Source organism: Thamnophis sirtalis, unplaced genomic scaffold (genome assembly GCF_051295495.1).
Source record: "Thamnophis sirtalis isolate CommonGarterSnake01/CBP01778 unplaced genomic scaffold, rThaSir2_p1.2 scaffold_6, whole genome shotgun sequence".
Lineage (NCBI taxonomy): Eukaryota > Metazoa > Chordata > Lepidosauria > Squamata > Natricidae > Thamnophis > Thamnophis sirtalis.
This window is the reverse complement of record NW_028261386.1, coordinates 50,600,888-50,613,430: the sequence shown is the minus strand read 5'-3', so window position 1 is coordinate 50,613,430 and position 12,543 is coordinate 50,600,888. Positions and strand designations below refer to the sequence as shown.

The following is a 12,543-nucleotide window of genomic DNA, read 5'->3' as shown; positions in this document are numbered from 1 at the left end:
AACTGAAATTTCATGCAAGTCCTTGTATGGCAACTTAGCTGTGCTGAAATAACTTGACTGCCTCTCTTTTTATTATCATCTGTAACAGATAGCCAATATAATTTTATAATCATTGTGCTATGGCAAAGACTAGACGATATTTGTCATCTAAAATCATTATCACTCTTGCATTTAATAGTCTCTTTGTTATGTGGGGTAGAATCTAATATTATCTTTTAGTATAAAACCAGCACCTTTATGGAAACAGATGTGGCTTACGCATAAACAGTTTGACAGTTGTTATATCTAGTGAGCAGCAAGTCATTTCATAAAGTTTCCCAGATAGCTATAGCAGCTGTTTCAGAAGCTTTTGCACAATTCATTAAAATCCAAGTGTTCCTTGCACCAATATTAATATTTTATCCTCTTTATCCTGCTTCTCTTCTATTTTACCTTCTTCCTCATTTGAGATCCAAATCCAGAACAGAATTTGTGACAGAATAACTCCAAACATCTATGATTCTGTAGTCCTGGATAAAATTGTCCATTTTTTGACATGTAGTATATGGACTGCCCTTGAAGAGCATCTGAAAGCTTCAACTGATTGAAAATGAAGCTGAAGGGGCAGTTATACATGCTCCTCAATCAGCATATATTACACCACTGCTACATGAGCTGTATTGGTTGTTAGTGGTTCTGGTCTAAATTCAAGATGCAGGTAGTTACCTAAAAAACATTCATGGAGCTTGGTAAATTGTTTCTGCATGTGTCTATTCACTCCATCGTAACTGGCAGGAGGAATGTTTCAAATCTTTCCTATTAAAAAGGGCCTCCTAGCCGGGATCCCAAAAACTTTTTCTGTCCCCGTACCGGACCTGGGGAACATCACCAGCAAAGTGTCCTCAACCCTGAAGGCCAGGGGTGTCAAACTCAAGGCCCGGGGGCCAAATCCGGCCTGCAGAGTGCTTAGATCTGGCCCGCAGAGACAGTGAAGAACCAGCCCAGAGTGCCTCTGCCAGGAAAACCTTAGTTTGAGGGCTCTGTGCTGCCCTCCCGAGCTCCATTTTCACTGGCAGAGGTTTGCAGAAGGCTGTTGCAGCCAAAACCGAGCTTGGGAGCACATTTTCACTGGCAGAGAGCTTGGCAGAGTAATTGGGCCACCACAGGCACCCCGACAAAAGTGACACCCACCCTGTCCCCCCAAGATCAAATACAACCCTGATGCGGCCCTCAATGAAATCTGCTCTAGGCCTTTAATGACCACAATGCCTGTCATCAGGCATTGGGGTCAGCATGCATGGCAGAAATCCATTGATAGTGGTGGTGGTTTTTATCTCAGCTGCAAATTTGCATTTTATTTTGTGATATTGTATTTTAAATAGTTGTTCAGTTTCATTTATGTGGGCAGTTAATATTTATTTTAATTAATTCATTCTTAATAATAATGTTGATATGGATGATCATCTCCTTTAAATAAATAAATAAAATCACAAGCAACAGGTTGATAGTCAAAGGATAAAGAAACAGAAGAATATCAGACTTCAAAAACCAACAACAAGAAGAAGTGGAATAAGGACGTACTTGTGGAAGTCATTTCTCCTAAATAACTTGTGTCCTGCAGGAGTGGGACTATGCTTATCTTTAAAAACCTCATCTTTCCAGATGCTGGAAGGGCAGCAAAATAACTGGTACAGCAATCAAACCTGTTGCTCAACTTTATATTACTAATTGCATATTTGAGTTTTCTATATCATTTCACTGCCATCTAGTGGAAAGCTAGATTTTTTTCAGAATGAATGAATGAATGAACAGTCTAATTGGCATGAAGGAGCTACTTCACTTTAGTCTTTTTATTTGGATTAAAGCAAAAGCCTATACTATGGAAAATTATTAATTTTGTTTAGAATACTGTACTGAATGGAATAAGTATTTTTGGTTAATTGCCAATCTCAGGGATAGAGAATTTTGATTTAATATTATTATTATTATTAGTTATAATTAGAAAGGCAATAAGATGGCAGGACATTGTCTGTCTCTGCTGCTTTTTACTAATAACCTTGAGTTTGCAGCCCATACCTGGTACTCCTATAATGTATGCCCTTACACACTCATTTTAAAATTTGGCAGAACTGAAAGTGTGGGTTATAACAGAAAATTGCTATTGTTCTGGACAGTGAGAAGTAACATATTATTATACAATGCAATATAATAATATCTACATTATTTACATACTGCATTGGTAGGGTATGGGCAGTCTACAAAAATGGAATTATATTCAAATAATATTTTTGGTCAAGAATAAATACCTTAATAGAGAGACAGAGTCATTTTCTTTATAATTCCTTATTTCTAACATCATAGGTGTTTACATAATTGAATTTTAAAGAGTATAATTAATGTATATAAGGATATATATTGTACTCTATGTACAGTAGGTTTATGCCATCATAATTTTCTTAGTTCTTAAGAGGCCATAAGCCTCTTTAAGTTAGTCATTTAAGAATGGTTTGCTTTGCCACCCAGACTAAATAATCTGTTATACTTTCCTTCATTTTCAACAGAAATATCACTAATAATATAATCAGATTTTTCATGAGAAGAAATTATAGGAAGTTTTTCTGTGCTCATTTTTTCCAAACTAAAATCTTCCAAACTTGTGGTTTGAGGTCCTTGTATCATTTCAGCATGTTGATCAACAATTAATTTTGCTCTGTCCTTATGTATTCTTGAGAAACTAAAAATGAAAAGAAATAAAACATTTAGATTATTCTATGCTTTATCAATAATGTAACATGTGAATTTGAATATGTTTATAATGTATGAAAGTATGCAAATTGGTGGAAGACACCCTTCTCTATCCTCCCTTATCTATCCAACATCATTTTAGTTCTAATTGAATGGTGGGAATGGAAATATTTATATTGAGAACAGGGGTTCATTCTCTGAGCTTGGGGGTTGGTTTCCAAACGTTTCATTACCAGGCAAGGGAACATCTTCAACGGAATTTAGAGAATGTCAGTGTCAGTGGTTCTTCTGTTTATAAGGGCTTCATGTGGTCAGTAGGTCTTATGATGGGAGGGTCACATCAGGTGAAGATCTTGTGATGGGTAGATGTCAGGTGAGGGTCTTAGGATGGATCTTGTGTTTGGTCTTGTGACAGGTCAAGTGTGAGTCATATCAGATGAGAAGGGTCTTGTAATGGTTAGGCCATGTCAGGCAAAGGTCACTGGTAATTGAAGTGCTGGTTCTGAGGGTTATGTGGGTTAGTTGAGGGTCAGTGCTGTCACTGGTTGGTTGTGCAGTTGTTTTGAATCCTCAGGAGTTCATAGGCTGCTTGTAGGTCGATGTGTCCATTGATGGAATTGGTCATCCCATCAGGAATTATCCAGAACCAAAGACAAGATTTAGAAGAGTAAAAGAAACAATTTAATTTACAAAATCAATTGTAACTGTAATTGCAACCAAGTCTACATGGGACAAACATCACATCAATTGAAAACCAGAATCCATGAACATCAGCTGGCAGTCAATCACCACAATCCCACATTGTCTCTTCCCACATTGACACCGAACAGCACCAATTAGACTGGAGCAATACAAGAATCGACCATACCACTACCAACCACACATACGAGTTTATCAAAGCCTGGCACTCCACAAGCAATTCCATCAACAAACACATCAACCTACAACCAGCTATGAACCCGAGAATTCAAATTAACCATACAACCAACCAGTGACAGCACCGCAATCTCCCCAACCAGTACTTCACCACCCAATGACCCTTACCTGACATGACCTCCTTATCACAATACCCATTGCAAGACCTTTATCTGATGTGACCCACACCTGAAGCCCTTATAACACGAAGCCCTTGTAAGCAAAAGACCACTGACACTGACAGTCCCTAAATTGTACCAAAGATATTACCTAGCCTGGTAACAAAACATTCAGAAACCAACCATAAGCTTGGAGAACAAAGTTACAGATATTCACCACTATCACAAATATTTATATTCTTTGCAATAATCTGATTGTTTAATCAGAGTGTAAATGGGTATGGAACCTTCTTGAGACTGTTGAAAGGACTGCATTATAAACAGGACAAACAAAACAACCACTTCACAAATGCATGGCACAACACAGAACAAACACATCAAAGCAGGATTCAGCACTCAATTTGCTTTTGAATAACTAGGGTCACTCTTTTGAAAACAGAAAAGTTCAAATTCTTGACAGAGAGAACCACTAATTTGAAAGAAGAGTCAAAGAGATCATCTATGTTAAAACTGAACATCCCTCCCTCAACAGATCTCGTTTGCAATGCAGATCTTTCATCAGTCCCAAGAAGGTTCCAGATCCATTTATACTCTGATTTGAGTGATTCAAAACTGATACAAATATAGAAGGGGTGAACTTTAATCACATGGCCATGCCTGCAATCTTAATTTTTTAAATCCTCTCTTCCTTATTGACACTGCTGCTTACAAGAAAGAATGATTAAGAAGAAAAGAATTAGATTTCCTCTTTGGGGTACTATATACATGATAAGTGAAATAACAAGATGTACATGATGATATAATTACAAAAATGCTGCAATTTTTTATTTTATTTATTACACTGACAATCTCACCAATAAATTGACTTATGCATTTGTATTCCACAACCTGTGAAAAGTACATAATAATTATATCATTAGACAGATCATAATTTTGGTCTCTTTGTAGTTTGCTAAGGATATCACTGCCGCTTAAAATTTCATGCTGAAATTGAATCTGCCTCTCTACATTCATGCTAGACTGATAAATAAATATTTGACTTAAGCAATTTTATGAGCTAGCTTTGAATTTTATGCAAATATTACTAAAATTGGGAACAGGGCAACCTATACTCCTTGAGTCCTCTTTCTGTCTCTCAGAAATGTTTCAGGTCATGACTGCATAGTTTCCTGCCATTCTGTGGTTGGATATAAATTAAAAAATAGAATGTAGGCTTGAAAAACAGTAAAATGAAAAAAGAAAATCCACCAAACTGACTCCAAAACCCACTCGGGTCCACATGTACAATGTGACCTTACTCATGTTGTAGACTTCTAACTGTTCTATCCCTTGCCTTGACTACTACAATGTTGCCAATTTCTGACTGAGATAAATGCATGTATTTCTCTTAAGCAGTATCTCTCCTTATGCGTAGTATAAGTGAATTTATGTAAAGTGATTTTTAAACAGAGTTGATCTAACTTGAGAATATCAGCTATAAAAATAATTAATGCAATAGAAATATAAACTAAACCTAAAAGTAGTTACTAGAGTATGATAAATGAACAATTCACTGTTTAGACTCATCCTGTTTAATCATCCTCCTGCCAAAGCCAAAAAAAGAAACTGCGTCGAAAGATAGGGGGGGGAAGGAGGAAGAGAAAACATGTCAGACAAGAATTACATGGAAGAAAAACAGCAGACTAATTCCAGACAAAGCTTTCTTAACTAAAAATACCTTATAACCAATTTGTTCATAGTTTAACAATTCACTCCCAGTCCCAGACTGCCTGCTTCCTGCCATGCCCAGCAGTAAAAACTATGTAACTCCTTCAAAAGAGGCTTTTTTAAAGGCTCATTCAAAGCACCCCTTTTAAATTGCTAAATCAGCAATGCCTTTTTAAGACTCACACGTCTGCTATGGATATTGCTCCTAGCTGCCTTTTCAAATGATTCAGATGATCAGAAATCTTCCCTCCTAAGGCTGAGCAGCATTGAAAATCATGCAATTGTGGGAACTGATAGTTTGTTGAAATTTAACAATATTTCTATGTAGGTAACCCAGATTCCTATAATCCGTCATTTACATGAAAGAATCCAACATACTGAAGCAGTTTTTCCCAATCCAGTGCCAAATGTGTTAAACCAATTCCCACAATGGCCATTATGAACATGTTTATTGGAATCTATTCACCCTAACTGAGGGACACTAAACCAGACATGCATTAATTATATTCATATATTTAAAGTGATATCTAATGCCATGGGTAAAAAGCTTGTATCATTTGACTTTAAAAGCCGATATAATTTTTGAAGTCATCAACTTCTCAAATCATCTTCTCCCCTAAAAGGAGAGAGAAAGAAAGTATCCAGTCTTTGTTTGTCCATCCTAGGTGCATCAGTAGAAAACACTGGATTTCAGCATTTATGCATTTATCCTTTACTAAATATAGGCATAATATAAAATTCACTTACGTATATCCAAAACCCATTTTTTCTTCTGTTTTTATTTTGTGCTTTCTTGTAGTGCCTGTCCTCCTGTAAACTGCTGTGCGAAGATCAGAAGCAATGTTGCCAGGGAATTCCTGGAAGAGAAAACCAAGTAAGAATTTATTATGTTAGAACTGGAATACTTTGGAAGTGATTAGGTCAATTCCAGTATGTTTGGCTTGCATCCATATTAGATTATAGCAGTGATAAACAACATTTGAGGTCTGGCGGCTGCAGTTGTACCTTCCAGCCTTCTTCAAATCACAAGAGGGTGTACTGATTTTCAGTGTATTTGGAGGAGTTGTACTAAGTATACAAATGGAAAAAGAACAACTTCCTTGGAAGCAAATTGCTTTCACTCCCCTTACAACCAATCTCCAAAATCAAGGAGTAAACTCTTAATCCTTCAATCTTCCATTCAACGGACTTCAAATACAATAGAAAAAAATACTTCACACGTCACAAACAACAGCAATCCAAACTGCTTGTCTTCAAAGCAGTCTGGGGAGACTTAAATTTGAAATTTGGCACGTATGTTCCTCTTGACTTCTAGGTGCTTGCTAAGAAAGGATTTTTCAAAATGACCATCAGATCATTAGATTTCTTATATTATTATTAATACAGATGCTAAAGAGTTAGACATTCTACTCCCCCTCCCCACCTGAAAAGAACTCTGTTCCAACTGCCACTTGGGTGTGGGCGTGGCCTGCACATGACCCATCTGTCTTGTGGCCTGGGAGTTTAGACATTCTACTCCCCCTTCCCACCTGAAAGGGAGAGAAGGGGATAACATAGGAGAGGTTTCTTTGGGGCCAGCCTAAGGGAAAGAAGGGGATAAGATAGAAGAGGCCTCTGTGGGGCTAGCCTGAGGAAGAAAGGGGATAGGAGAGGATCAATGGGGCCAGCCTGAGGGAGAGAAGGGGGATAGGAGAGGAGAAGCTTCTGTGGGACAAGCCTGAGAGAGAGTGTTCAAGCTTTAATTGTCAATATATCAAGCCCAATCACATAATACCGTAGTGAAGCATAGGTATCCAACCAACTAGTATTATTATAATAAAAAATATAAAAATAAAAAATTATTATAATAAAAAAAACTGTGCCTAGGAAATCAACCATTTTATTATTAAATTTTGCAGCACAATTTTAGGATGCTGAGGGCATATATATGGAGCACAAACTGCAGATTCCTAGGCCCAGATTTTGAGCAAGCATGCTCAAACAAATTATGTAAAAATAAGAAACATCAGAAAATATTTAATTACTACAAATTAAAATATTTTGTAACAGCAAACACCAAATATTTATTTTTTAAAAATCCAATAGTGATTCTCAGTATACTGTAGTCTTTATGTTATATTAAGCAATCATAGAACATTTTTTTCTTATACCAGAAATCTTTAAATCAAGATCAGTTTTTCTACAACATGTCTAACTGAAACTAAAGTCTGCATTTGGAGCCAAACAGATTTTTCAGATTACTTTTAGAAATGACATTATATCCAGTACATTATGTATTGTACAATCTAATAACTGAAACCAAATCCATTTTCTCTACAAAGATTAGTAATAAAATTAATTTAAGATAAAAGAAAACTATAGTAAGACATTAGGATGAATTTTACAAATAAAATAAAATTCATTGACTACTATGACTACTAGTGTCTCACTACTCCTAATGCCATCTTATATATACTTACTAGTAGAACATATATTTATCATATAATTCATATCAGAATTATATTTATCAAAGTTATGTAGCTTTTAATAAGATCATTCATTGCATATACTAAAGTTTAAAAACAAGCTTCTCCATATAAATTCTCAAATTTTAAAGTTCTCACTAGTGGGTTTTCATTTTCTTCAGAACTAGAAGTTTGTTCAGGCTTGACAAATTTTCCTTTCTCCATATGTGGTATTTTGGTGTCTTTTGGTCCATGTTCAAGACGGGAAATCAGAGGTTTTTGTTTAAGTCTTGTTTTCTCATCCATCATGAGTTGGTAAGTTTTATTCTAATGTTGAGAGAATTAACAAAAATTAAAGAAGAGCTTTCACTTCTCAGAATTTTTTATTAAAAAAGACATTTTTTTAAATAAGACACTTTTAAAAAAAGATAGATTTCTATTTATATTGTGAAATCAGATATTTTTTCTTCTGATCCTAAATTTTCTACATAGTAGAACCAACAAAATTCTACTTCCCTTATTTTATTGAAATAAGAAAACAAGGAAGAGGAAAACATGTTTTGTATCTTAACAAGAAGCTTTTTTAACCTCTATTTACTCCATGTTCAATTTCTACGGCTGTTTTGGAATTATAGTAACAATGTTAAAAATATATGTCAAAATGACTTATCCAATAACTGCTGTCTACCCATTCTAGTTGCTGAAAAGAGACAGAACACTACAGAAATAATCTCATCAGTAGATAACACTCAAGAATATAAATTGTGCAGATAAAATAAAAGCCTATACCTGTGATGGCGAATCTATGGCACATGTGCCACAGATGGCAAACAGAGCCATATTTGGTAGCACGCTAGTCGTCAGCATGCGCACCGGCCAGCTGATTTTTCACCCTTCTGGAGGGCCAGGGGGAAGCTGTTTTTGCCCTCTCCAGAGGGAGGGTGAAAAACGGGTCCAACGGGCCCACCAGAAGTTTGGGAATGATCCATTTCTGGCTTCTGGAGGGCCTTCCAGAAGTGTTTTCGCCCTGCCCAGGCTCCTAGAAAGCCTCTGGAGCCTGGGGATGGCAAAAAAAGCACGCCAAAAGCAGGGGGGAGTGTGTTGGTCATGCGCACATGTGTGCAACGCCTTCAATGCATGCTGGGTCACCCGCATAGCATTATGGGTGTGGCCTGCCCACGCACGACACCCCTGCGCTCCCCCCTCTTTTGGCACGTGAGCCAAAAAAGGTTTGCCATCACTGGTCTAGACTGCTAAATTTGTGATTGTGATGATTCAGGGTATGCAGACAGATTTCAATGTATGATTTGTCAGCTTCATATGGATACAATGTCCAACTCCATTCAGTCGCCTAGACCCCATCCCAAGGCAAGGGATTACAGGGTCATAAAAAGAAAAAGAAATGTGGATACAATATCCACAGTTTTATACCATGGTGAAGCTTGATTTGGTTAGTTCCATAAAATTAAATGAATCCATCAAATAAAAAATCCTAGCTCCGAAACTAGTTTCATGGTAGTTAAAGTGCTGGCCTAGAAACCAGGAGACTGAATTCTAGTACCTCTTTAGACATGGAAGCCAAATGGGTGACTTTTGGCCAGTCACTCTTTTTCAGCCCAGCCTATCGCAGGGTTGTTGTGGGGAAAATAGGAGGAGAAAGGAATATTATATATCTGTGTTGCAATAAAGACAGGGTAAAATGTAAATAGAAGATGGATGGATGGATGGATGGATGGATGGATGGATGGATGGATGGATGGATGGATGGATGGATGGACGGACGGATGATAGACAGCATTAAAGACATTGTAACATGTAATGATGGGCTCATGTGCTGCTTACCTAAATGATCACATGAAATTTAGAGGAACTATGTTTGAATAAAAGGAACCAATTTTACTTATATTCCCTTTAACCTGAGGTAAAAGTTACATGAAATTTAGAGGAACAATGTTTAAAAAAAGAAACCAATTTTATCTATATTCCTTTTAACCTGAGCTAAAAGTTCTAAATGAAATCTTTTTCCACACAATTTCATCACTTTGTTGGACTTTTTTTAGCAGTACAGCAGAAAAATACTAATCTGGAAGGGTGGAGGTATATTGAACCCATGAATTTATCCATATATGTACGTACATGTATTTTATAACATACTTTTAAAATCACATTAAAATCTAGCTCTCTTCAAGTCATATTAAAATTACGTAGCAGTTTTACTCCCCCCGCTTTCGTTTTCCTAATTTTAATTTCCTCGGTTTTCAAACAACTGCAAAATAACTAAGAGTTCAACAGGTGGTAATACTTCTGCACAAAGCTCCCATTTCCTACTCCGCATGCCAAACGCACGACCTGACCAACTATTTATCTCCACCGCCGCCGCCGCCTCTCGTCTTCATTTCTTCGCAATCCCCGTCTGTGAAACCGCGCTGCTTCTTCCCAGGCAGTATCCTACTCAAAGATGGAAAAGGGCTCACCGTGTCCTCCGCCAGGCGGTCGGTCCCACTTGTTTCGCTGCCGCCGCCGCCGCCGCCACGGGCGAGAGAGACCGTTATTCCAACAGAAAGTGGCGGGGTAGGGGGGGGGGGGGAGAGGCTCGCGCCCGTTCCCGCCTTATGCCCTCCACGCACCGCTTTGGCTGCTGAGGCGCCAGCCCGAGCCGTAGAAGGTCGCGAGGCGGGCGGAGGAGGCGCTGTGGCTCGAGGGAGCTCTTCAGGCACGCCTCGATTTCTTGAGAGGGTTTAAAGCGAATTGAATAGCGGTGCTTTTCGTTTCAACACCATCCTGGGCGGAGATGTGTGTGTGTGTGTGTGTGAGAGAGAGAGAGAGAGAATCATGAGCGGCGCGATTATAACAATAATAATAACGGTTGTTGTTTCTTTCCAGAGCTCCGGAAATCGAAAATAACCAAATCTCTTCCGCCCTGGTATAACGCGAATGAAATATTTCTTACATAAGTGACAATGTCTTTAATCCTGCTTCAAACCTGCTTTCCTGAAGCACTGCTCTCACTTGGCCTCGCTGCGTGTTATTTTACCATTTTTATGCTTGCTTTAAAAGATGCATTACTGCTGTTAAAACGTTTACAATCAAATATTTTAAGTCTTTATTATAAATTTCTGTTATGATTCCCAATAAAAAAATCTCTGGTTTAAGGTCTATGTGTTTGTGTATCATTTTCTCCAACCACATGTGAATTTTAGTCCAGTATCTTTTGGCTTCAATACAAGTCCACCACATGTGGGTAATATGAGCCCAGTATCTGATGACATTTCCAGCACTTTTCCGATTTATTCTTGGATGTTCTTGCAATTCTCGTTGGGTGTGGATGCCACCTGTAAAACATCTTATACAAATTTTATCTATATGCAGTTGACATTGTCATTTTATAATTTTGAGACCACAGTTTCTGCCATTTCTCTAAATCAATCCCCTGCCCAAAATTTCCCCCCCAAACTATCATGGTTTCTTTAACTTGTTCCTTTTGTAATTTAACATCTAATAAATATCAATATAGTTTTTTAATTACTTTTTCATCAGTACCTGTTAAAATTTTATCTAATTCAATCATTTTGTGGTAAAGATCTTTTGATTTTCTATCTTCATTATATCTAGATTGTATCTGCACATATGAATTCATTTCTATTCCTTCTTGTTTGAACTTTTGGATAGATTTGAGTTCACCCTCTGCATTCAGTATTTCAGCATATTTAACTGTTGTTCCTTTTTATATATTATTGGATATGAAAATGCTTCAATGATTGATATCCAGACTGGAGTTTTTAAGTAGTGTAATCTTTTAACCTTTTCCCAATTTAATAGCAAAGCCTCCCTTATATAATGTCTTCTAAAATAACCATGTGCTTTAGTTCCCTTATACCATAAAAAAGCATACCATCCCAACAATAAATCATGACCCTCTACATTCAATAATCTAGAGGTTTTTTTTAGTGTTATTCACTCCTTAATCCACATCAGGCTTGTTGCTTGATAATATAACTCCCAGTCAGGTAAACCCAATCCTCCTCTTGTTCTGGCATCTTGTAGCAATTTGGATTTTATTCTGGCTTTTTTCCCTTGCCAAATAAACTTCAAAACTATTTTATTTAGATCTTCAAAAAAGTCCTTGCCCAATCTGATTGGGATTGTCTGAAACAGGTATAAGATTCTGGGTAAAATGTTCATTTTAATTGTAGAAATTCTTCCTATCATTGATAGTTGTAGGTTTTCCCATTTCATCAAGTCAGTTGCAGTTTGTTGCTTTAGTCTAGTATAATTATCCTCCTTAAGAGTGCTGCATCTACCTGATAAGTATATCCCCAAGTATTTAACCTTGCTTGTGACTTGAATCTGCAAAGCTTGCGCCAGCTCTTCTTTTTATCTTAATGGTATATTCTTTGTCAAAATCTTTATTTTGATCTGGCTTTGTTTACTTTCTTTTATCAGGTTTTTATTTATATGTGTCTTTTTATATATTTTGATTCTTAGTTCGGCTGCTCAAGGTCATATGAGAGTCAGGCAGCCAATTAATTAATGTGTGTATTATATGAAGCTAGCTTGATTCAGTCCTCCATATGGTAATTTAAATTCCATGTTGTTCAAAAATTTCTCTCTGATGCATCTATAATTTTCATTTT

At 37.0% G+C, this 12,543-nt stretch overlaps 1 protein-coding gene across 1 annotated transcript; it reads right to left on the bottom strand.

The window, feature by feature from the left end:
- Nucleotides 1–2,306: 2,306 nt before the first annotated feature.
- On the bottom strand, nt 2,307–10,493 carry LOC148044973 (uncharacterized). Its single transcript, XM_087719116.1, has 4 exons — nt 10,384–10,493; nt 8,069–8,236; nt 6,213–6,322; nt 2,307–2,713 (listed from the first exon to the last, which is right to left on the bottom strand). The coding sequence occupies exons 2-4, from the start codon at nt 8,216–8,218 to the stop codon at nt 2,476–2,478; spliced, it is 498 nt and encodes a 165-aa protein (XP_087575242.1). The 5' UTR covers nt 8,219–8,236; nt 10,384–10,493; the 3' UTR covers nt 2,307–2,475.
- Between the last annotated feature and the right edge of the window lie 2,050 nt (nt 10,494–12,543).